Raw genomic sequence first — 24,593 nt, 5'->3', positions numbered from 1 at the left:
CACGTGACCCTGGTTGGGTGGGGCGGGGAGTGGCTAAGCAAGAGCTACACCTTGTCCAAGGGTGATCTGCAGCCTAGCGGAGGGAAGGAGCGCCTTACATCTCCTTTGATAGAGGTGTTTCTCCACCCCGCCACCCATAAGGGCGATATTACTTAAAAATAACTATTTAATGCAAATGTATTAGCAGAAATAAATGCTGCATTTTTGTGTAGCATAGTTTAGAGTGATGCTTTACTTTATCATGTAGAACATCAGCTCGAAAGTGTTTGTTTCGTGGTGTTCATCACCTATTTACGCCCCATTCATCCTTCTTATTTGCTTTCATCAGTTTATTTCCCTGCCCTACCATGCACGTTCCATCCTCTCCATGGATTCTGTGTTCTTCCTTTGTAAATATTGCTTCTGCATCTTGGGAACTCATGCACCTCTAAAGTGCCATCAGTAAGCAGGACCACAATGATTCTGTTCATCGATCTACTTTTGTGAAATTCAAATTACTTTTACCTCTCTTGAGAACCTCCTGTTCTGCTCTCTGCTGAGACGAATTGGTTAATACACTCTGGATCTAGAGGATCACCAGAGTGGTCCCAGGGAATGGTTAGAGTTTGGAATAGTGGATTAGTGCTAGTTGACGGGCTGAGGGGTTGGGGTGGGTTTTGAATACCACAGGGTTTGTGGGTATAGGATTAGATGGGTGAGATGAAGCTTGTTGGCAATTAAGAGGGGTAGGCTTTCTGGTCAAGGGGCATTATTTACTGCCTGGTAATTGAGGGGCAGGTATTATAGTTGTGTAGCAGTAATCAGGAGTGGTGGAATGGGAATTAATAGGCAAAGGTCAGATCAGACAGGCATGGGTCGGATGGGCTGGTTTGGGCAGTAGGTGTCTAGTCCTGATGAAGGGTCTCGGTCTGAAATGTCAATTGTTTATTCCTTTCCATGGATGCTGCCTGATATGCTGAGTTCCTCCAGCATTTTGTGTGTGTTACCTTGGGTGTGCAGAGGGATTTAATCAGGAAATCAATGAGAAGGAACAGGTTAAATGAAGGAAATAAACTGAAATGGATGAGTTAACTGAGTAAGGGATGTCTGATAAATGGAGCGTAATGTGAGAAAATGTGAAATAAAATGGCATACTATCTAAATAGTGAGAGATCACAGAGCTCTGAGATGCGAGGCATCTGGTTGTCCTTTTGCAAAAGGTTAGTGTGCAGGTGCAGGAATCATTAGAAATGACAGAAATTTACTGTTGATTTCTAAGGGAAGTGAATACAAAAGGAGGAAGGTTATGCTTCATTTATATAGGACAATAATTAGACCAGATTCTGAGGACCATGTACCATATCAGTATTGTTAATAAGACCATAAGACATAGGAGAAGAATTAGGCCGGTGGCAAAGAATTCCGCAGATTTCTTTTAGAACAGAGATGAGTTCCTTTGCACCTCAGTTGTTTTTTGTATTTTCTCTCCATTTAGAAAATAGTCAACCCTTTCATTTCTTCTACCGAAGTGCATGACCATATACTTCCTGACACTATTCCTACTGACTTTCATTTGCCCATTCGCCTAATCTTTCTAAGTCCTTCTGTAGCCTCTCTGCTTCCTCAAAAATTCTTGCTCTCCACCTACCTTCATATCAATTACAAACTTTGCAACAAAGCCATTAATTCCATCATCCAAATCATTGTCACATAATGTAAAAAATATCGGTCCCAACACAGACCCCCATAGAACATCACTAGTCACCGGCAGCCAGTCAGAAAAGGCTCCCTTTATTCCCACTCCTTGCCTCCTGCTAATAAGCCACTGTTTTATCCATGCTAGAATCTTTCCTGTAATACCATGGGCTCATAGCTTCTTAAGTAGCCTCGTCTGGCACCGTGTTAAAGGCCTTCTGAAAATCCAAGTACACATCTACCGATTTTCCTTTGTCCATCCTGCTTGTTACTTCTTCAAAGAATTCCAACAGATTTGTCAGGCAAGATTTTCCTTAACGAAACCAAGCTGACACATTAAGAAGAAGCAATAAAACAAGTCATATTTTGCATTTTTGCATATTTCATCATGTGCCTCCAAGTACCCTGAGATGTCATCCTTAATAATTGACTCCAACATCTTCCCACCCACTGATGTTGGACTAACTGGCCTATAGCTTTCTTTCTTCTGCCTCTCTCCCTTCTTGAATAGTAGAGTGACATTTGCAATGTTCCAGTCTTCTAGAACCACTCTAGGATCTAGTGAGTCATGAAAGATCATTACTAATGCATTCACAATCTCTTTCAGAACTCCTGTAGGTAGGTGACCAGACTCCAAATTAGGCTTCACCAAAGTTGTATACAACTTCAACATAGTATTCCAACTCCTGTACATATTAAATTGATTTGTGAAGTCAAATGTGTCAAAAGCTGTCTTTATGACCCTGTTTACCTGTGACGCCACTTTCAAGGAATTATGGATCTGTATACCCAGATCCCTGTGTTCTACCGGACTCCTCAGTGCCCTGCCAAACACTGTTTAAGTCCTACCTGGTTATTACTTCCAAAGGGCAACTCATACTCAACTGCATTAAATTCCATCTGCTGGTTCAGGTCCTTCAGCAAGCTTTGATAGACTTTCTCACTGTCCACTACACCCCCAATCTTGGTGTCGTCTGCAAATTTGCTGATCAAGTTTACTACATTATCATCATCCATATTGTTGATATCATGATAAGATTATTACTAAGTTGCAATAAAAAATAAACAGTACAAACGATGAATAGTGAAATAGTGTCTATGGACCATTCAAAATCTGATGGCGGAGTGGAAGAAGTAGTTTCTAAAACGTTGAGGAATGTTTAGACTTCATCAAAACCACTAAATGCAGAATGGTAGCTTATTGTACAATTGTTTTAATATTCTAGTTCTTTCCTCATTTTATAGCATGTAAAAATATGATTCTTATTTCTTAGGCTTCAAAGAATGTGTTAAGTGTGGCTGATCAAGAAAGTGCAAATAATCAAAACAATGAACTGAAGTTTGGCATACAAGAGCAAAACAAAAGCAAAGCTGAAGTGAAGTGGAAATACAAGGTAGGTTGGTTATACAAAAATGCAAAATATGACTTGTTTTATTGCTTCTTAATGTGTTACAATCGACTTTTATAAATATTTGGAGGCGGAGGATGTAGGGCGGAGGTCCTTAAAGAGTACATAGCTTCATGCTCACCAAGGGGAGGGACTATGATGAACGTGAGATCAGTGTAGAATGGACTAATGTGCTGGAGTATGTCAAGGATAAGAAAGGGGCAATATTGGAGCTTCTAAAAACATTAAGACCAATAAGTCCTCTGGGCTGGACAGGATATACTGTACCTCAGTCTACTAAGGAAGTGAGGGAAGAGATGGCTGGTAATGGGAATGATCCCGGGAATTATAGACCAATGAGTCTTAAGTCAGTGGTAGGCAAACTACTGGAGATTATCCTTAGTGACAGAAACTCTGAGTATTTGGAGAACCATTGTCTGAATAAAACTACACCTGTGCGAATCCCTGCTGCATCTGGTGATCCTCTGATCTGTATCTCGGAGGCCGATGTCAGAACATCTTTCAAGAGGATGAACCCTCACCAGGCAACAGACCCAGATGGTGTTCCTGGTAGGGCACTGAAATCCTGTGCCAACCAACTGGCAGGAGTGTTAAGAACATCTTCAATCTCTCACTGCTGCGGTTGTAGGTTCCCACCTGCTTCAAAAGGGTGACAATGGGGATTGTCAATATGGCTTTGTGAAGGGCCTCACAATCCTCATTGATCTTTTTGAGGAGGTATCAAAACAAATTGAGGAAGGTAGAGCAGTTTATGTGATGAATATGGATCTTAGTAAGGTGTTTGACATGGTTACCCTTTGTAGAAGTTCAGGTGTTTGCAATCTGTCACTCTCCATATATTAGGAGGAAAATGCCAGCCTGACAAGTCCATTTGTCCAAGATGCCTGCTCTGTTTCCTGGCATATTGAGTTGAAGACTCCTGCAAAATAGTTGGTGATAGGCTCTTTTGGCCACCTCCATCTTCCAGTGCCTTGCCACATGGTTTTGCCTTTAGCCCATCTCTTGTGGTTCCTGATTGTGCTGGAAGCACAGTCAAACTATAACTACAACAATAAAAGGCTGCCATGTTACCATGCTCGTGACACAACTCTGGCCTTGTATCTTCAGCTCTGTGCCGTGAAGAGAGCTCCCTTCCAGCTCTATCCTCAATGGATCTTTAAGAAATTAATGACCTTTTTATAAACAAAGCAGATGCATAGGAAATCCTTGACATTAAGGCAGATATCCCTGATATTCACAGTGGGATTTCGTCATATATCCATGAGTGAACTTCGCTGTGGATCTGTTAATTAGGGTCTCGTATGGATTGACATCATTCATCTGTGCTGTATGTGCTTGATGTGTAGGTGTGTCACCATTGTGCTTGATTGAAAGTCTTAGGATGTTTTAAGGATACTGTACAATTACAGGAATTGATTTTATTCCATAAGTCAATTGCATAGTGCTAAAAGATACAGATGTGCATTGTGAAATTGAACTTGTATCTTTGCATCTTTCTAAGTATGGAACTCCTCCATAGTTGTGTTTTGAAGAATCAACCCGAATTATGGCTATAAGTTCTGGCGTAGGGTCTAGAATCCTGAAGTAATTCAGAAGTAGGTGGGCTCTTTTTGAGCAATAGTTAATGGTGTTCATTTGTTGTTAAATATTTCATGCTGGGTTGGAAAATAACACAACAACAATAACATATTAAACTGAGTTTATCCCTAGGTAACATGATGTTTGTTTGAAAAAAAAGACTCACAGCTGCACTTTCATTATTTCCTAGAACAGTAAACCAGATTCTCTGCTAAAAATGGAAGATACAAAATCAGAAAAATCATTTTTGATGGGAAACAAAGACAACAGCAAACTCAAATTGGTCTTCACCAATAAAAAATTGCTCAGGTTTGTGATTAAAGTAATACATTGTAAGTTTACTCCTTTGAATTTGATTTATCCAAGGAATTTAAAACTTCATTGAAGGTCTTAGTAGCACAATGAGTATATATATAATCCTCTCACCAGAGCTCGTACGTCAGCTCGGGTCGCCAGCTAGCTCTGCTAACAGCCACGTGACTCAGCGGTGAGCAGGCTAACATTCTAAACAATATATATCAAGGGCTGGTATGATTTGGGGTTCAATGTTGGGAATTCTGATTAAAGGAACCTTAATTTGAATGAATGCTGTGTAAATACTGCCCATACACAATTATCAGTTGCTAAGAAATTACAGATTGTATACGGCATAAAATTATAAAGGAAGTATATTTACCAACTTCAGCTGAATCAAGCAGTTAAGAGGAAAAAGAAAAGCAAAATAAATAAAAGGGCTCATTACCGCTAAACCAGTCTAAATACGCACATAAACGTTGGAGCTCATTTCTGTAGTACCACTTTACTCACAGTACTGAATTTTCCTCACCAATCACAGGTAGAACTTCCCTTCTTGGATTCTTTCATCTCGTGAAGAACTCCTTGCAGTAAGGTCTTCCCTTTGGATCAGATCCTCCAGGCATCTTCCCCTATTCTCTCCTCTCTGCATCTCTCATCAAATGTACCACGAACCTGACTACTACCTGTCAGAAATATCTCTCCACCCAGCTCTCCCTAGAACCTTTTCTCCATCCCACCAACCTGATTGGCCGACATAACATTCCTAAGTTGGACAATGTGGTTCCTTACCTTTAGCCAAAATCAAAGCACTCTCACCAGCAGGATACACTGCTTTTACAGAAAACTGCAAAAAAAAACACCTCACAGTATAGCAGGAGAAATCTTAACCAGAGCATTGCATATGCAACACAAAAACTAACTTTATTCAGAGGTTTAAATACAACTCAACATTGATATTTTTGTACTTTCTAAAAGCTACCATGCTAATAAGAGTGCATATTTTTAACCAAAAACTTGGCAATAATTCTGTAATAAAAATTGTATGCTTAGAAATTGAGCGATATAACCCTGAATTTTTTTTGTGTGTTCTGCCATTGAAAGTGAATTTATTTGCTAGTTATTTGTGTTTGGAAACCTTCGGGGAGAATGCAATCTTAGCCCACCCATGTATTCAAGATGCAAACACGAGGAAGATGCCAGCTTTGTTTCCTGATATATTAAATTGGAGATAAGAGCAGGGCTCCAGGAGAAATTTGACTGGGTTATGACTTCAACAGGACTTCTATATCAGAGAGGTCAGTCACAACATCATTGATTTTAGAACGTTGAGGGGAAGTTGAGACCATGCTTTTTTGGGAAGCCCACCCTAGTACAGGTCCAGGGCTACTGCTGAGAGAACCGCTCCCCGTCTACAATCCCAAAAGCATCACCTTTCACTCTCCCAAAAACTGACATCTAAAATACCAGTGATCCCCTGATCTGTGACCCCCATTTCACCTCTTATGTACTTCTTCACCCTAGCTTCTGTTCCCCATCCTCCACCTAGTAATTCTTCATGCCAGTCCTGCTTCTGTTCTCCCTAGGGTACCATGCTGGTCTTCCTGATCCCAGTGTCACTTGGCCACCCCCTCCACCCCAAATCCTGGGCGTAAATTCCCAGCCCCACAACCTCACACTGATCTTATCCCTCTCCCCCACCCCCCCCCCCACCACCAGGCAAGCACCATCCTGAGCTTTTCTCTGCCATCCTCACCAATACTAGCTAAAATAAAAAGAATGCTGAATTGCTAAAGCATGTCAAAAATTAGTGAAGATAGGTACTTGATCCAAGATACTTCATTATGACCATTGACCTATTTGGACCAATTGCTGTCTTCCTGAGTCCAGTCTTTAGAGAAGAGGACCCAGCAGCACCTGAGTCTTAAAATTAGGACACCAGGCCATTAGGCGTCAGTTGCACATGAACTGACAGTAACCAAAATTGCCATGGTTTCAACATACCTATGACCCTAATTTACATTCATTGGGAGTATTGCAGTGAACTCTATGTTCCACATTCTTCCAATTAATCTCTCTTGCAACATCTCAAAGGCCTTAATATTCCTGTCAGGAATTAAAGGCTGTTTTTATGATGTGGAGAAACTGGAGAAAAAGATGTAGTTCTCCTTAAGGCAAGGAAACTGAAAGGGAGATTTTATGTAGGTGTTGAAAATTTTGATGGGCTTTGGTTTATAAACTGAATGGATTTCTAGTGGCAGGGGAGGCAGAAGTTTTGTTTGTTAGAATTATTAACTCTCCTGCCAATAAAGATATTAAAATCTCAGCCTTAGTACAAAATCATTCAGAGTCTTCCCCAACCAGAAGTCTTGGATGAACCAAGAGATCCTCAATCTTCTGAGGGCCAGATCAGTGGTGTTCAGGTGTGGCGACCAAGTAAAATACAAGAGGATTTGCTCCCAGATGAGCTCAGTGCTTTCTACGCTCGCTTTGACCTTCAAAGCGTGGATGCACCTTCATGAACTCCCACAGCCCCCAGAAAGACTGTGATTTCAGTTTCTGAGGCCAGTGTGAGAGCATCCTTCAGGAGGGTGAACCCACAGAAAGCATCCGGCCCAGACGGGTCCCCTCCCAAGTATTGGACACCCGTGCTCTTCAACCGGCTGGCGTGTTCACTAATATCTTTGACCTCTTGCTTTGGGTGTCTGAGGTACCAACCTACTTTAAGTAGGCTTCAATTATACCAGTGCCCAAAAAGAATGTAGTTACCTGACTCAATGACTATGATCCAGTGGCACTTCCTCCATTGTGATGAAGTACTTTGAGAGTTTGTTGATGAAGTATATCAAGTCCTGCCTGAGGAGCGACTTGAATGCACTCCAATTTGCCTGCCATCACAACAGGTCAACAGCAGATGCCACTTCAGTGCCTGTTCACTCAGCTCTGGAATAGTTGGACAGTGAAGGTGCACAAATTTGGATGCTCTTCATTGACTACAGCTCACTAATCAGTGAGCTCCAAGACCTAGGCCTCAATACCTCTTGTGCAACTGGATCCTCAACTTTTTCACTTGCAGACTCCAGTCAGTTTGCATTAGCAACAACATCTCCTCCACAACCTCCTTTTTGTATTTGCACAATTTGTTGTCTTTTGCACATTGGCTGTTTGTTTCTGTTCTGTGCAGTTTTTCATTGATTCTATTGTGTTTCTTTGTATTTACTGTTCAAGAAAATGAATCTGAGTTGTACATAGTGGCCTATATGTATTTTGCTAATAAATTTTCTTTGTACTTTGAACTTTGAATTTAAAAGTAGTTTATGATAGAGAGATTCACATTCCAAACCACCTATCCACTCCAGTCTATTTTTTTTTGTGATTATCTTGTTCTCTCTCATTATTATTCAGTTGAATAATGAAAATAAGTTAATGCTTTACATAATCTTAATTATTATAAAAGCTCCTCTTGGGCTTTAGTTAATCCATTCAACTGCAGCACAAAAAAATCTCTCAATTATGTCTCTTCTCTCGAACTACATCTGTTCCTGCTTTAGCATACAAGAGAATCTATGCCATACGGTTTCCTTATTCATTCACCTGTAAAAGGATGCATAAAGTTTGATATATAGAATGGAACTTCTGCCTGAATTCTGTAAAAGGGGTTTCATGTTTCACAATTTTGTGATCTAAACTATTGGATGCAGCAGCAAATTTTAATTTCATTTCGGAATCAGAATCAGGTTTAATATCACTGGCATATGTCATGAGATTTGTTAAATTTGTGGCAGCAGTACAATGCAATACATGATAATATAGGGGAAAAATTGATTTACAGTAAGTGTGTGTGTGTGTGTATGTGTATATATATGTGTTAAATTAAATAAGAAGGCCAAAAATAGAAAAAAAATAGTGAGGTATTGTTCATGGGTTCACATTCCAGTCACAAATTGGGTGTCAGAGGGGAAGAAGCTGTTCCTGAATCGTTACTACGTCTAAGGAATTATTATTTTTAATTATTCAATATTAAATTCTAACTAACATCTCAAATCTGAGAGCAGTTTTCTTTCCTCATTTGTAGTGACGTTGTATATTTCTTCTCATAATTTTTGTGACAAGTTGTTCTGTGTGGTGATTATTTGCTCCCTGAGATGTTAGCCTTATTTTTTTTAACGAGAAGTGTGGTAGTCCAGATGCAACCTGGCAAAGTAATATGGAAATTGTTTTGGATCTAATGACAAAAATATGTAATTTTTTTTCCTCTTGGTTACTAACCAGTGACGAGTCAAACTCCTAAATCAGAGTGCTGGGAACAATAATCGATGCCTTGAAATAGCAGACAGGGACTCTTGGGGAAAAGTCAGGAGAGTAGAGTGATCATGAAATGAGAGTCTGAGATGTTACAATCACAGGAGATTAGGAAAGTCCTGGGGAGGTTGGAGATTATAGAAAGTAGAATATGTATTTGGACCTATGAGATACAAAATCAGGTCATAAGAGAGTCCATGGACTCCAGAATGATTCCTGCAAAGTTGAGAAATACAGCTCCGTTATGTAAGAAAGGATGGAGAAGAAAGACAGGTTAGTTAGTCTTATGTTAGTAATCTATCATAAAGGAAGTGGTATCAGGATATTTAGAAAATAATAAAAAGAAATGGGCAGAATCAGCATGAATTCATGAAGGAAAAATCATGTTCAACAAATATGTCTGATTTTTTTGTGACTGTAACTAGCAGAATGGATGTGGGCAAACTGATTTGGTCTTTCAAAATATCTTTGATAAGCTGCCATACAGGAAATTAGACAACATTAGAGCAAGTTCAATTGGAGTGATTTTGTATTGTGGATTGCTTAACTGTAGAAATTAGAAGAGAGAAATACATAAATAATTTTTGGGTTGCGAGGTTGTGACTGGGAAAGAGCCCAGTTGTTTAGCATCTATAGCAGTGATTTGGTTAAGGGGGTCAAGTAAAATATGTTCAAGTATGCTTAATGGAAGTATGGATTCCAAGTATAATGCAGAAAGATTTCAGAGGGATCTGAGACAGGGCAAAGACATGGCAGTTGAAAAATGAAAAATGAATGTTAAGACCTTAAGACAGAATTAGGCTACTTGGCACTTCGAGCCTGCTCTGCCATTTCATTATGGCTGATTTATTAGCCCTCTCAATCCCATTCTCTTGCCTTCTCCCCATAACTCTGACTAATCAAGAACCTATCAACCTCTGCTTTAAATATACTCAATTACTTGACCTCCACAGCCATCTGTGGCTATGCATTTCACAGATTCATCAGCTTCTGGCTAAAGAAATCCTTCCTCATCTCTGTTCTAAATGGACGTCCCTCTATTCTGAGGCTACGCCCTCTGGTGTTAAGCTCTAAAGGAAACATCCTCTCCACATCCACTCTATCTAGGCCTTTCAATATTTGATAGGTTTCATTGAGATCCCCTCTCATTCTTCTAAATTCCAGTGAGTACAGGCCCAGAGCCATCAAATGCTCCTCATATGTTAACCCTTTCATTCCTGGAGTCATTCGCCTGAACCTCCTCTGCACTCTATCCAATGCCAGCACATCTTTTCTTAGATAAGGGGCCCAAAACTGCTCCCAAGTTTGGTCTGACCAATACCGTATAAAGGCTCAGCATCCTTTCTTGCTCTTATATTCTAGTTCTCTTGAAATAAATGATAACATTGCATTTGCCTTCCTTACCACTGACTCAACCTGCAAGTTGACATTTAGGGAATACTGCACAAGGACTCCCATGTCCCTTTGCACCTTAGATTTTGAATTGTCTCCCCACTTAGAAAACAGTCTCCTCCTTTATTCCTTCTACCAAAATGTATGACCGTACGCTTCTGTCCACTATATTCCATTTGCCACTTCTTTCCCCATTCCCCCAGTCTGCAAGACCTTCTGCAGATTCCATGCTTCCTCAACACCATTTACCTTTGTATCGTCTGTGAACTTAGCCACAAAGCCATCAATTCTGTCATCCATATCATTAACATATAATGAAAAGAAGCGGCCCCAATACCAACCCCTGTCAGTGGCAGCCAACCAAAATAGGCTCCCTTGATTCCGACTCTGCCTCCTGCCAATCAGCCAATCTTCTATCCATTCAGAACATGAAATCTGCAGATGGAAATCCAAAGGAACTCATCGATGAAGGATCTCAGCCTGAAACATTGACCGTTTGCTCTTTTCCATAGATGCTGCCTGGCCTGCTGAGTTCCTCCAGCATTTTGTGTGTGTTGCTTTCTCTCTATGCTAGAATCTTTCCTGTAATACCATGGGCTCTTATCTTGTTAAGCAGCCTCATGTGTGGCATCTTGTCAAAAGCCTTCTGGAAACCCAAATAAACAACACCTCTTTTGTCTATCCTACCTATTATTTCCTCAAAAGAGTTCCAGCAGATTTGCCAGGTAAGATTTCCCCTTAGAGAAACCATTCTGATTTTGGCCTACTTCATCATGTGCCTCCAAGTACCCCAAAGCCTCATCCTTAATTATGGACTCCAATATCTGCCCAACCACTAAATTCAGGCTAATTGGCTAATAATTTCCAATCTTCTGCCTCACTTATTTCTTAAAGAGTGGAGTGACATTTGCAATTTCCTAGTCCTCTGGAACTATTCCAGAATCTAATGATTCTTGAAAGATCATTACTAATTCCTCCACAATCTTTTAAGCTACCTTTTTCAAAACCCTGAGGTGCAGTCCATCTGGTCCAGGTGACTTATTTACCTTCAGATCTTACAGCTTTCCAAGCGCCTTCTCCTTAGTAGTAACAACTACACTCACTTCTGCCCTCTGACATTCTTGAATGTCTGGCATACTGCTAATGTCTTCCACAGTGAAAACTAACACAAAATATTTTGTTAAATTTATCTACTATTTCATTGTCAGCGGTCTGATATTCATTCTCACCACTCTTTATATTTCTGAAAAAACTTTTGGTGTCCTCTTTTATATTATTGGCTACCTTACATTCTTATTTCATTTTTTCTCTCTTTATGGTTTTTCACTGTTTTTTAAAAGCATCCCAATCCTTTAACTTCCCTTGTCAGGCATGGTTGCCTCATTCTTCCTTTAGAATAACTCCTCATCTTTGGGATTTAACTATCCTGTGCCTTCTGAATTGCCCCCAGAAACTCCAGCCATAGCTGTTCTGCAGTTATCCCTGATAGTGTCCCCTTTCAATCAACTTTGGCCAGCTGCTCTCTCATGCCTCTGTTCTTTCTTTCTTTTTAAATCTTTTTATTGAATAAGTATACAAAAAGGTAAGCCATATAGGCACTAATACACTGTTAGAATATAATAAAATTACAGGAGATATTAATACAAAAAAATGATACAAACAACATAATTTAAACATAACATACTAAGGTAACATAATAGTATACTAATTTTTATATATATATACCAATAGAGAAAAGGAAAAAAAAAACCCAAAAAAAACCCACCGTGCAACTAACTAAAAGCAAAGCAAAGCAATGGGCTAACTTGGAACCAAGCAGAGTTAAAAAACTTAAAATCACGTCCTCAATCCCGACCTCCATTAAAAACAGTAAAAAAAACAAGAAGGGTATATAAATATGGAGCAAAAAAAAGAGGAGAAAAAAAATTACATTAAATGAAAATATTGAATAAAAGATCTCCAGGTCTGTTCAAATTTAAGTGAGGAATCATAAAGATTGCTTCTAATTTTCTCCAAATTCAAGCATAATATCGTCTGAGAAAACCAAAAAAAGGTAGTTGGAGCATTAAGCTCTTTCCAATGTTGTAAGATACATCTTTTCACCATTAAAGTAAGAAATGCAATCATTCTACGGGCTGAAGGAGAGAGATTACTGGAAATTTTAGGTAGTCCAAAGATAGCAGTAATAGGGTGAGGAGAGATATCTATATTCAACACCTTGGAGATAATATTAAAAATGTCTCTCCAAAAAGTTTCCAGAGTAGGACAAGACCAAAACATATGAGTTAAAGAGGCTATCTGCCCCAGACATCTATCACAAAAAGGATTAATATGAGAATAAAAGCGAGCTAATTTATCTTTGGACATATGTGCTCTATGAACAACTTTAAATTGAATTAGGGAATGTTTAGCACAAATAGAGGAAGTATTGACAAATTGTAAAATCTGCCCCCAGTCATCCACGGAAATGATAGACCCCAATTCCTGTTCCCAATCTACCCTAATCTTATCAAATGGAGCTTTCCTAAGTTTCATAATAGTATTATAAATCATAGCCGATGCACCTTTCTGACATGGATTAAGGTTAATTATAGTATCTAAAATGTATGTAGGAGGAAGCATTGGAAAAGAAGAAAGTATAGTACTTAGGAAATTTCTAACTTGTAGATATCTAAAAAAATGTATTCTTGATAAATTATATTTATTAGATAATTGTTCAAAAGACATAAGGGAACCATCTAAAAATAAATCCAAAAACCGTGAAATACCCTTAATCTTCCAAATTTGAAAAGCACGATCCGTAAAAGAGGGAGGAAAAAATGTTACCTAAAATAGGAATTGCTAGCCCAAATTGGTTAAGATCAAAAAATTTTCTGAATTGAAACCAAATACGTAAGGTATATTTAACTATCGGGTTAAATACCTGTTTGAGGCGTTTCAAATCAAAAGGAAGAGAGGAACCTAAAATAGAGCCAAGTGTATAGCCCTGAACAGATTGTAATTCCAATGCTACCCATTTAGGAATGGATGGTATATCCTGGTCAAGTAACCAAAATTTCATATGTCAAATATTAATTGCCCAATAATAAAATCTAAAGTTGGGTAATGCTAAACCTCCATCTCTCTTAGCTTTCTGTAAATGTATTTTACCCAGTCTCGGGTTTTTATTTTGCCAAATAAATGAAGAAATTTTTGAGTCAACTTTATCAAAAAAAGATTTTGGAACAAAGATTGGTAATGCCTGAAATATATATAGAAATTTTGGCAAAAAAAACATCTTAACTGCATTAATACGACCAATCAAAGTTAAATATAAAGGAAACCATTTAGATGAAGGTTGAGTAATATGGTCAATTAAGGGTAAAAAGTTAATCTTAAGTAAATCTTGGTATTTACAAGTAATTTTAATCCCAAGATATGAAAAATAATTATTAATCAATTTAAATGGAAAGTTATGATATAAGGGAAGTTGTTTATTAATTGGGAAAAGTTCACTCTTACTAAGATTTAATTTATAACCTGAAAAGAGACTAAATTGTGCTAATAACTCTAAAACAGCAGGGATGGGTTTTTGAGGATTAGAAATATATAAAAGTAAGTCATCAGCATAGAGTGATATTTTATGGGACTTTAAGCCCCGAGTTATCCCAGTAATATTTGGAGATTCTCAAATGGCAATTGCAAGAGGTTCTAATGCAATATCAAATAATAAAGGACTAAGAGGACAACCTTGTCGAGTGCCTCAAAAAAGAGGGAAAAAAGGTGAGCTTAGAGAGTTAGTACGGACCGAGGCCACAGGAGAATGATATAACAGTTTGATCCAGGATATAAATTTCGAGCCAAAATTAAACATTTCAAGCACCTTAAATAAGTAAGGCCATTCTACTCTATCAAAAGCTTTCTCAGCATCTAAAGAGATAACACACTCAGGAACATTTTGTGAGGGGGTATAAACAATATTTAACAGTGTGCGAATGTTATGAAAAGAGTAACGACCTTTAATAAAACCCGTTTGGTCTTCCGAAATAATAAAAGGAAGTACTTTTTCTAATCTGTTTGCTAATAATTTAGAAAAAACTTTAGAATCAACATTTAATAAAGATATTGGTCTATAAGATGCACATTGAGCAGGATCTTTATCTTTCTTTAATATTAGAGAGATTGACGCTCTATTGAAAGATTCGGGAAGTTTACCAAGTTTTAATAAAGCCTCGAAAACCCTACAGAACCAAGGAATTAATGAAGGTGCAAAACATTTATAAAATTCCACGGTAAACCCATCAGGGCCAGGAGCTTTCCCCAAATTCATAGAGGAAATAACATTCTTAATCTCATCAGTGGTAATGGGAGTATCTAACATAGAAGACATATCCTGTGAAATCTCAGGGAAGACTAGATTATCTAAAAAATCATTCATATATTTAGAGTCTCGAGGAGACTCTGATTGATATAAGGAAGAATAAAAATCACAGAAGGTTTGATTAATCCCCGCATGATCAAGTATCAGTCGGTCATTTTGATTATAAATCTGATTAATTTGAGATTTAGCATAATTAGACTTCAATTGGTTAGCCAGCAGTTTGCCAATTTTGTCACTGTGTACATAAAATTCACTTATTGTTTTCTTTAATTGGTTTACAATCGAGGATGAAAGTAATAAACTGTGTTCCATTTGAAGTTCAGTTCTTTGTTTATATAACTCCTCAGAGGGAGCTGCAACATATTTCTTATCAATTTCCTTAATCTTTTCCACAATTACCAACTCCTCCTGCTTCAGCTTCTTCCTCAAAGCAGCAGAATACGAGATAATCTGACCACGAATATAAGCTTTAAAAGTATCCCAAAGAATGTTCACAGAAATATCCTCTGTATAGTTGATTGTAAAAAAAAGATTAATTTGTTCATTCATAAAGTTAACAAAGTCCGAGTCCTGAAGCAACAGTGAATTAAAACACCATTGTCTATTATTTTGTGTATTGGCCTGAATTTTAATAGAAAGCTTAAGTGGAGCATGATCCAAAATGGTTATAGAGTCATAATCACATTTAATCACTGAAGAAATAAGACGAGAGTCAATAAAGAAATAATGAATTCTTGAATAGGAATGGTGAACATGTGAAAAAAAAGAAAAATCTTTTTCCTGAGGATGCAAAAAACGCCAAACGTCCGTTAACCCAGAATCAGAGAGGAATGAATTAATCAAAGTTGCAGATTTATTAGGTAAGGTCTGTAGAGGAGCCGAACAGTCCAAAGCTGGAGATAAACAGGTATTAAGATCTCCACCCCAGATCAATGAAAACTCATTCAAATTCGGGAACTGATTGAATAATGATTTATAAAATTCCGGACAGTCCATATTAGGAGCATAAACATTAACCAAAACTACCTTTTTATTAAATAGTAGACCACTAACTAGTAGCAATCTACCATTCGGATCAGAAATAATATCATGTTGTATAAAAGTAACTGAGGAGTCTATAAAAATAGAGACGCCTCGAATCTTAGTGTTGGAGTTCGAATGAAACTGTTGTCCCTTCCAGAATTTAAAAAAACGTAGTCTGCCCCCCCTCCGCACATGGGTCTCTTGTAAAAATAAAATTTGTGCTTTAAGTCTCTGGAACACTTTAAAAACTTTTTCCCTTTTAATAGGATGATTAAGACCATTAGTATTCCAGGAGACAAAATTAATAATAGACTCCATAAACCCTAAAGTCAACCTACAACAAGGAGGATTGACGATAGGCTCGACCCATGAACCTGGAAAGGGAACAGATCAAATAAGAGATACCGGGAAGGAGAACGCAACCAATACTTCAATAGTGTACATAGCCCAAGAAGAAAGAAACTAAAACGTGAAGCCCCTCCCACCACCCCCCACCCCATGACCCCAAGGCTAAATCTAACACAGACCAGCCAGAAAGAAGCAAGCACTAAAACTACCCCCATGACTTCCGGTATACGCTCCCTAAAAAAAGTGTAAATATAAAAAAGATCAGCTAGTTATAAAACAGTAAAAGAATAAAAAAAGGTAAATCAATTAAAACAAACACTTAATATGGAGAAAAAGCCAGGAAATATAAAAAAAACCGCAACAAACCCCAGACCCTATGAGTAAACAAAAAAAGAAATGAAATTATTAACATAAACTAGTTATGAAAACCTACAAAAAGAAGTAGGTTTAAAAACTACAAAATTTAAGGCCTCAAAGGAAATACGTAGAATGAAGGTGAGGGAATAACCACCCAGAATCCCCTGGGAAAAAGAAAGGAATGACGCAGATAGAAAGAAAGTTTAGCAACCATATTAATTAATCCAAAAATAAACTTTTCTGCCCATATAAGGCAAAAAAAAATTAAGACTGACAAATTCACAACCTCCGATCAAACGGAGATAGTTAAAAATTACGATTAAGATGTTGAAGGTGAAAATTAATCCAGATAACTCTGGGCATCCGATGGAGATTCAAAAAAACGGAGGGCTCCATCCAACGTACGAATCCTTAGATGTGCAGGGTAAAGCAGCACTGGTTTTAAATCCATCTTGTAGAGTTCCGACATCACAGATCTGTAACGAACCCGTTGATCCCGAATTGGTTTACTGAAATCCTCCACGAATCGGAACTTAAGATCCAAAAAATCAATGTAACCTTTAGATCGAACGAAACAAAACAGTTTCTCCTTGTCTTGAAAGTAATGAAAGCGTAAGATGAAATGTCGAGGTTTATCTAACTTAGACGAGTATGATGGAACTCTGTGAACGCGATCCAATAACGGTGGTTGGTCAGGAAATACAGTAGGAAATGCATCTTTTAAAAGTTGAGAAAAATACTTCATAGGGTTATCAGATTCAACAGCTTCACGCACCCCAATCATTCGAAGATTCTGCCGTCGCATTCTGGATTCTAAGTCAGAGTTTTTAAAGGTCAGAAAGTCAAGTTTCTTCTTCATTACATTAATTGTTTCTTCGATTTTCTCCATCTTAAGTTCATGTTGTTGCGTGGATTTTTGAAGACCAGATATAGCCGACTGATGTTCCGTAATAGATGTTTGTATCTTATCGATTGAATGGGCAATTTTCTGGAAATTAATTGAAATTTCCGCACGAATCAGCTCAGTAACAGAGGTTGAAATTTCCGCAGGAATCAGCTCCGTAACAGAGGTTGAAATTTCCGCAGGAATCAGCTCCGTAACAGAGGTTGAAATTTCCCTTTGAATTAGCTCTGATATAGCTTTCAAAGTCAACGGTGGTTCAGTCGGAGGAAAATCGGTACCTTTCGGTCTAACCGGAGGTTTGCCGTCCTTCCCGTTTTTTCCATTCTTAGACATAGCAGACCTTAAACGCATCCGATTATCAAAGAGCCCAATTTATTTCAAAGTATTGTAAAAGTCGATACCTTAATGGTTAATTAAAATATAGCTGATCATAAGAAGAAAAACTCAGAGGTAATGGAGCGAGTCAAGAACACGACTTCACTCCATGAGCTCTACCGGAAGTCCCCATGCCTCTGTAATTCCCTTTACTCCACTGTAATACTGATAGATCCGATTTCACCCTCTCAAACTGCAAGGTGAATTCTATCATATTATGATCACTGCCTGCTCCTAAGGGTTCCTTTATCTTAAGCTTCCTAATCAAATCTGGTTCAACACCCAATCCAAAATTGCCTTTCCCCTAGTGGGCTCAACCACAGGCTGCTCTAAAAAGCCACCTTGTAGGCATTCTACAAATTCCCTCTTGTGGGAATTTCTCCAATCTACCTGTATATGACTATTGTAACATTACCCTTTATTACATGCTTTTTTAATCTCCTGTTGTAATTTATATCCCACCTCCTGGCTACTGTTCATAGGCCTATATATAACTCCCAACACGGTCTTTTAGCCCTTAACTCTACACACTAGGAGTCTACACTCTTTTGATCTTGTGTCACCTCTTTCTAAGGATTTGATTTTTTTTTTACAGAGTCGCCCCATTCCTCTGCCTACCTGCTGTCCTTTAGATACAAGGTGTACTTTACTTCAGCTACTATCTGAAGTCCTCACTCTGGGTGTGACCACTTTGGTAAAAGTTTAATCAATGAGCCTTTCAGCTTCCTGGATGAACCTAAGTACATCTATCTCCAGCTCTAGTTCCTTGACCTTACCAGACGGGAGCTGAAGTTTGGTCCCCCTACCCACATAAATTGCATTTTTAATAGACTAAGAGCAGTGATGGTTCATGAGATTGATTCCTCAATTGGTGGCATGTCATAAGAGGAGAAGTTATGCAGAGACTTTCAATATAAGAATCAATCTCATAAAACTATACACGATTCTTATGAAGTTTGACAGGGTGGAGAAATAACACCTCATATTCCACCTAGGTAGCATTCAACCTGATGGCATGAACATCAATTTGTCTAACTTACAGTAATTTTCTTCCCTCTCCTTCTGTTTCCCATTCTGGCCTCTTACCCCTTCTCTGCACCTGCCTATCAACTGCACTTGGTGCCCCTCTTCCTTCCCTTTCTCCCATGGTCCACTGTCTTCTGCTATCTGACTCCTTCTTCTCCAGCCCTTTGCCATTTCCACATAACCTTCTAGCTTCCTACTTCATCCCTCCTCTCCCGCCCAGCTTTTAGCTTGTCCTTCTTCCCTTCCCTCCACTTTATATTCTGACATTTTTCCCCTTATTTTTCAGTCCTGAAGAAGGGTCTTGGGCTGAAACGTTGACTGTTTGTTCATTTCCATTGACGCCTGACCTGCTGAGTTCCTCTAGCATTTTGTGTGTGTTGCTCTGGATTTCCATCATCTGCAGAGTCTCTTGTGTTTAGGGTAGATGCAGAGTTGATATTGCCCTGAGGTGGGCTGCTCATTATCAGAGGTCACCTTTTTGCTGAGCATATTCAATACAGAGGGCAAAGTACTTTTAGATATTAGTGGAATCAAGGAATATGGGGTTAGTGAAGGAACATGGGTATGATTTTATTGACTGGTGCAGCAGGCATGAGGAACTAGAAGGCCACTTCCTGCTTCACTTTCAATTTTTTTTTGATATTCTACAGATTGAAGCTTGATGAGGGGTTGTATTTTATTAGAAGGAAGAATCTTGTTATTGGAGGTCAGGAGGTCTGATTTTGCTGATGTTAGAAGGTAAAGATCAAAGCGGGGTTGATGCTTATGAGAGGACAATTGCAACTGCAGCAAGGGTAGAGAGAGACCCCAGTCAAAGGTAAGGAAGACGAGAGGCATAATGAGGGAACTTGGGACATTTTATTTTCTGCTCATTATGGCCTACAGATGGTATAGTAAAACAACACATACCTTCAGCAGACCACAATTTCTTTTCTTTCTGTCTTGAATAGCTAATAAATAGCAGTTAGTGTTAAGCTGCAAACAGCATTTATGTAAGTGAACATTCAGCACAAGTTTGTTACCCTACCTACATTGAATTCTGTAGATAAGCGTTATTCATGTGTCACAATCATCATACTTGTCCAATGTAGTCCTCGTTATATATCTTTATAAAATAACATCCTGTTTAATGATTGATCTTACAGTAACTTAACCAAATTTACTTGGCTCCTTTGACAATATGTGAATTCTTTGTTTTTATTCTTAATAATTTTGCTTCAACAGTTGTAAAGGAGTGAAAACACAGCCGAAATCTGTGAAATCAGATAATGTGTTTGGCTGTCTGCAAAATATTAAAGAAGACAAACCCAAACCAGTGAGAGATGAATACGAATATGTTTCAGATGATGGTGAACTACAGATTGATGAGTTTCCAATAAGAAGAAAGAAGACTACTCCTAAAAGAAACTTATCATGTAAGATGCATTTTATAGCCTGTAATATTTGCACAAACTGAAATGTAAGCTACTCTCTTTATAGTTTGTGGTAGATTGGCGAGCAAAGCATTGGCATAGTTGAACCTGGATACCTCAGTGGTATTTATAATTGTTTAGCAGTGCTTGTACAGGGACAGGTATGAAAATGCTCTGTGTGGCAAAAATGTAATCTTTGTAATGGAAAGCAAATGAGATTGGAATTGTGCTGACCTCAATGAATTGGGAGGATGTGAAATGAGAAGAATGCAACTGGTGGTCAATAAGGTGCTTTCTGACACACAAGACTGATTATACATTTTGTTCTCTTTTGTAGTTTTAACAAAGACCAAAGAGAGTGTTGGAGTTGTTGAAATGAAGGAACCTTTGGTTCAGCACAGTTCTAACCAGGTACGTTGGCACATACTCATTGTAGCATTGTTCAGTCATCGTCATCTAAATCTTTGCTGACGAGAATAGAATTACAAGTGATTCTGATCACGTAAAATGTGTCTGTCATCTCCTGAAGAAATAGGCAAGCTTTTTTGGCTATACTCTTTCAAGTACAGCAATTTTGTCTTGGGGAAGCAACAGGGAGCATAGTTGATTTGTGAGTCTTTCTAACACACAAAATTGTAAAACTCAGAGCAATAGTTAACTGCATTATATTGATAGCTATCAATGGCATGGAATGAGATTATTCATTCTTTTATTTCTTGATATACGCCTTTAACATTAATATTTTTACTCATGTATATAAAGGATGTAAGTAAGAAAGTCAATTCAATTCAGTTCTTTGGTTGGCACTTTCAAGAAACAAATATTTACGTATTTGAGAGTCATGGGCAAAGCAAACATTTATTGCAATCCCTTAATGCCAACCACTACCACTGCCTTTATTGTCAATTTTTTTTTATTCTAGTATTTTCATTTGTGGGTTCACCTGCAGGACGACAATTCAACTGATGAAGATTCACTTCATATTGATACTGAGGCAAAACCAGATCCCAATACTGAAAAAACGACTGAAACAGGTAGTTCTGCCGGGATACTGGATCTGCTACAGGCCAGCAAGCAGGTTGGAGGCCTTGAGTACAGCGGAAACAGGTATGAATCCTAGCTTTAAAAATCAGGTGTTACGTACCCCATAACTGGGTTGCCAAACCAACAGAAATGAACCACTTAGTTGGAGTCTGGATTACTGGAACTAAGAAAGTTTTATTAAAGAAATAAGTAACACAGTACTCTAATCGTAAGGATATAAATGTAACAGGTTAGCAATGATAAAACACTCAAGTACACAGAACTAGGATAATAGGAATCAATCAAGCTCTATCGCAGTCTAGGGGTAAAATGATCAGTCTCAAGTGACGCAGAGTTCAGTTCAGCTGAGTACAGTTCGCAGTAATCGCTGTTGTGCCGTTGGGGAGAGAGAGAGAGAGAGAGAGCGCGAATGCAAATTTCAATTCAAACAGACCTTTGAAGTTCCTGGCAGTTAGCTTTCGGGCGAGACCTTTTAATGTCTTCTGAGGTCACCGACTGTGACCCCTCCGTTCCGGATACGATCGTTCTTCCGCGGTGAACCCAGCACCCAGGCAAGGGCAGGCACACACACCAGGTTCCCGCCGATCGTACCTTTTCACCCTGTGCATCTATGGTCGGTCCCGCAACCAGACTACCAAACTCCTACCAACTTGTGGGGGCACACCGCACTTCCAGGGTCTCGTTATCTCGTGATCTCGTGGTGTCTCTTTTCGTTAATCTCTCTCCTCTCTCATTAACATTTTGAACGCTTCTCCCTTTGTCTCTCTTATCTCTCTCATCAGCATCAGTCTTCTGATAACTTGGTTTTTCGTCACACAAGGAAGAATACTTAGAGGAATGATAAGTTGCATTTCAGTGGTAAATCATAATGGATATTTTAGATAAGCAAATATTTCTTTGTTTTAGGTTTTCTGTACCACTACTACTTAATAAATTGATGTGTTATAATTGTGATTTGTTCATCTTTGTTTGTTTATGGAAATAAACTAGACATTTGGTTAATTGAAACAGTTAACCTGACAAAATCTATCAAATTATTTTTGTGGCAGAATCAGTAAAGTAACCAAAACCACCAACTATGACATCACTGAATTCGGGCATTAGTAATACCCTGACAGTTTGAATTCAGGTATTGCAGCTACACAGAAAGCTATTCAGATAAGAAAACATGACCAAAGCACACACTGACATATGAATAGAAGACATTATGTATAAGCTTACTCGTACAAATGTGATACTTCTGTCCAATAGGAAAGCAGCACAGATGCTAGAACTCTTAAATGATTTATTTTGAAAGTACTCATCAGTCATGTATCGAAATACTGTACAGAAGTAACATTTCAGGTTGATGACCTTAAGCATTAACTCACTACCTTTCTCTGGAGGTGCCTTCTCTGAATACTTCCAAAATGTTTGGATTTTATTTAAGTTCAATATATTAAATTTTAAAGCCTGATATTCACTTATTGTTTGCATTTTTCTAAGCTTTATTTGATTTCAAAAAAGGAAAGATAGGTTGAGTCATGTGTCCTCAATTGCATCAACTTACATTCATGCGATTGACACCAGTGAAGCCAATTTCTGAAGCAGTTTCGGTATACATTCTCCTCCGTGTTTCCCACTGAGTACATGTTGCTGTGGATGGATATTTAAAATATTTGTGAGAAATGCGAAATTCACTTTCAGACTTGCTTAAGATGGATATGAATGGTAAATTCTTACCATTTTGTACAATAAACCATCAGTTGTATATTTCCCATTATAAACATGAAGGGTGTAGATAAGATGGGTGATCATTGTATTTTCCCCGAGGTCACAGAGTGCAAAACTAGAGGGAACAGATACATGGTAAGAGGGGAAGGATTTAAAACAGATCTGAGAGGGGACTTCTTTACACAGAGGATTGTGAGTACCTGGAATTAGCTGCCAGACGAAGTGGTCAAGGTGGGTATCGTTGCAACATTTAGAGGTAATTGGAAAGGACATGGAAAGGGGACACAGAAGTTGGAAAGGGGCTTGGAGTGTTATGGGAGAAACGTGGGCAACTGGGACTTGCAGAAAGGCTGCTGTGGTCGGCATGGACCAGTTGGGCTCAAGGGCTGTACTGTCTGTGCTGTACTATCCTATGACTATAATCTACCAGGCAGGAAAGCACGCATTACAGTGAGAACAGCACTTGGCATTCTCTTCGGGAGTGGATCCAGTCTCTTGCTGACAAGATATTAAGATCACTTAACACACATAAAAATTGCTGGTGAACGCAGCAGGCCAGGCAGCATCTATAGGAAGAGGGACAGTCGACTATACCTCTTCCTATAGATGCTGCCTGGCCTGCTGCGTTCACCAGCAATTTTTATGTGTGTTGCTTGAAATTCCAGCATCTGCAGATTTCCTTGTGTTTGCATTAATATCACTTATAGATTTCATCTGGATTACAATATAAGTGTGTAATTGATTCTGTATATTGATATCATCTCCATTATTAGCTTATAGTTTTTATCACCATACTGCATACATAATTCCCCGACTCTTAAATTGGTTCATATTTAATGTCTAATTGCAGTGCTTACATTTGCATAACAATGAAACTGGATTTAAAGAAATAATTATGTAGGATGCTTAGGTAGTCTGTATAAAACTGACTGATAATTGATTTGATCTGAAATTACGAATGAACAAATCCAATGGGGCCAGAAGATTATTTAATGTTTTGGATTTAATGCCACAACATTTCCCATATATACCTATTATGTTGTATCCTGGGAGAATAACAAATTTCATATTAAAACTGGCCTTAAAAAATTGTTCACAGCTGTTCAACTCTGAGGATTTTTTTTATCATCAATGTCTTTAATGTAGCATATGGATAGATGAGGATCACGGTTATTAGAGTGAGCTAAGAGTATTAGTGGATTTGAAAGGATTATACCAGAAGGAATGGTAGGTCTCAAGTTGGGATGTCTGTTTCAGTGCAGAGACTTCCTCCCTACAATATTAAGCAGTTGCCCGCAAAGATGGAATGGAAATCAGTGGGTTGACTTGTTTACTCAGTTGTGTTACTTTGAATATGCCTTTGTTTTGTAACTAATTCCATG

The 24,593-nt window shown here is 38.4% G+C and overlaps 1 protein-coding gene across 4 annotated transcripts in view; it reads left to right on the top strand.

Annotated features, from left to right (window-relative positions):
* phf2 (PHD finger protein 2) overlaps window positions 1-24,593 on the top strand; it is a 164,180-nt gene that overhangs the window by 118,166 nt on the left and 21,421 nt on the right. For 3 of the 4 annotated variants that reach the window (XM_072280376.1, XM_072280379.1, XM_072280380.1), the window contains exons 13-17: window positions 2,949-3,068; window positions 4,852-4,970; window positions 20,267-20,457; window positions 20,792-20,865; window positions 21,377-21,561. In XM_072280376.1, coding sequence (XP_072136477.1) covers window positions 2,949-3,068; window positions 4,852-4,970; window positions 20,267-20,457; window positions 20,792-20,865; window positions 21,377-21,561 — 689 coding nt within the window. The remainder of the gene's footprint in view (window positions 1-2,948; window positions 3,069-4,851; window positions 4,971-20,266; window positions 20,458-20,791; window positions 20,866-21,376; window positions 21,562-24,593) is intronic. The other variant, XM_072280377.1, reaches the window with a different exon arrangement.

This window comes from Mobula birostris, chromosome 16 (assembly GCF_030028105.1).
Source record: "Mobula birostris isolate sMobBir1 chromosome 16, sMobBir1.hap1, whole genome shotgun sequence".
NCBI classification, from domain to species: Eukaryota; Metazoa; Chordata; class Chondrichthyes; order Myliobatiformes; family Myliobatidae; genus Mobula; species Mobula birostris.
This window is presented reverse-complemented; position numbering and strand designations above follow the sequence as displayed.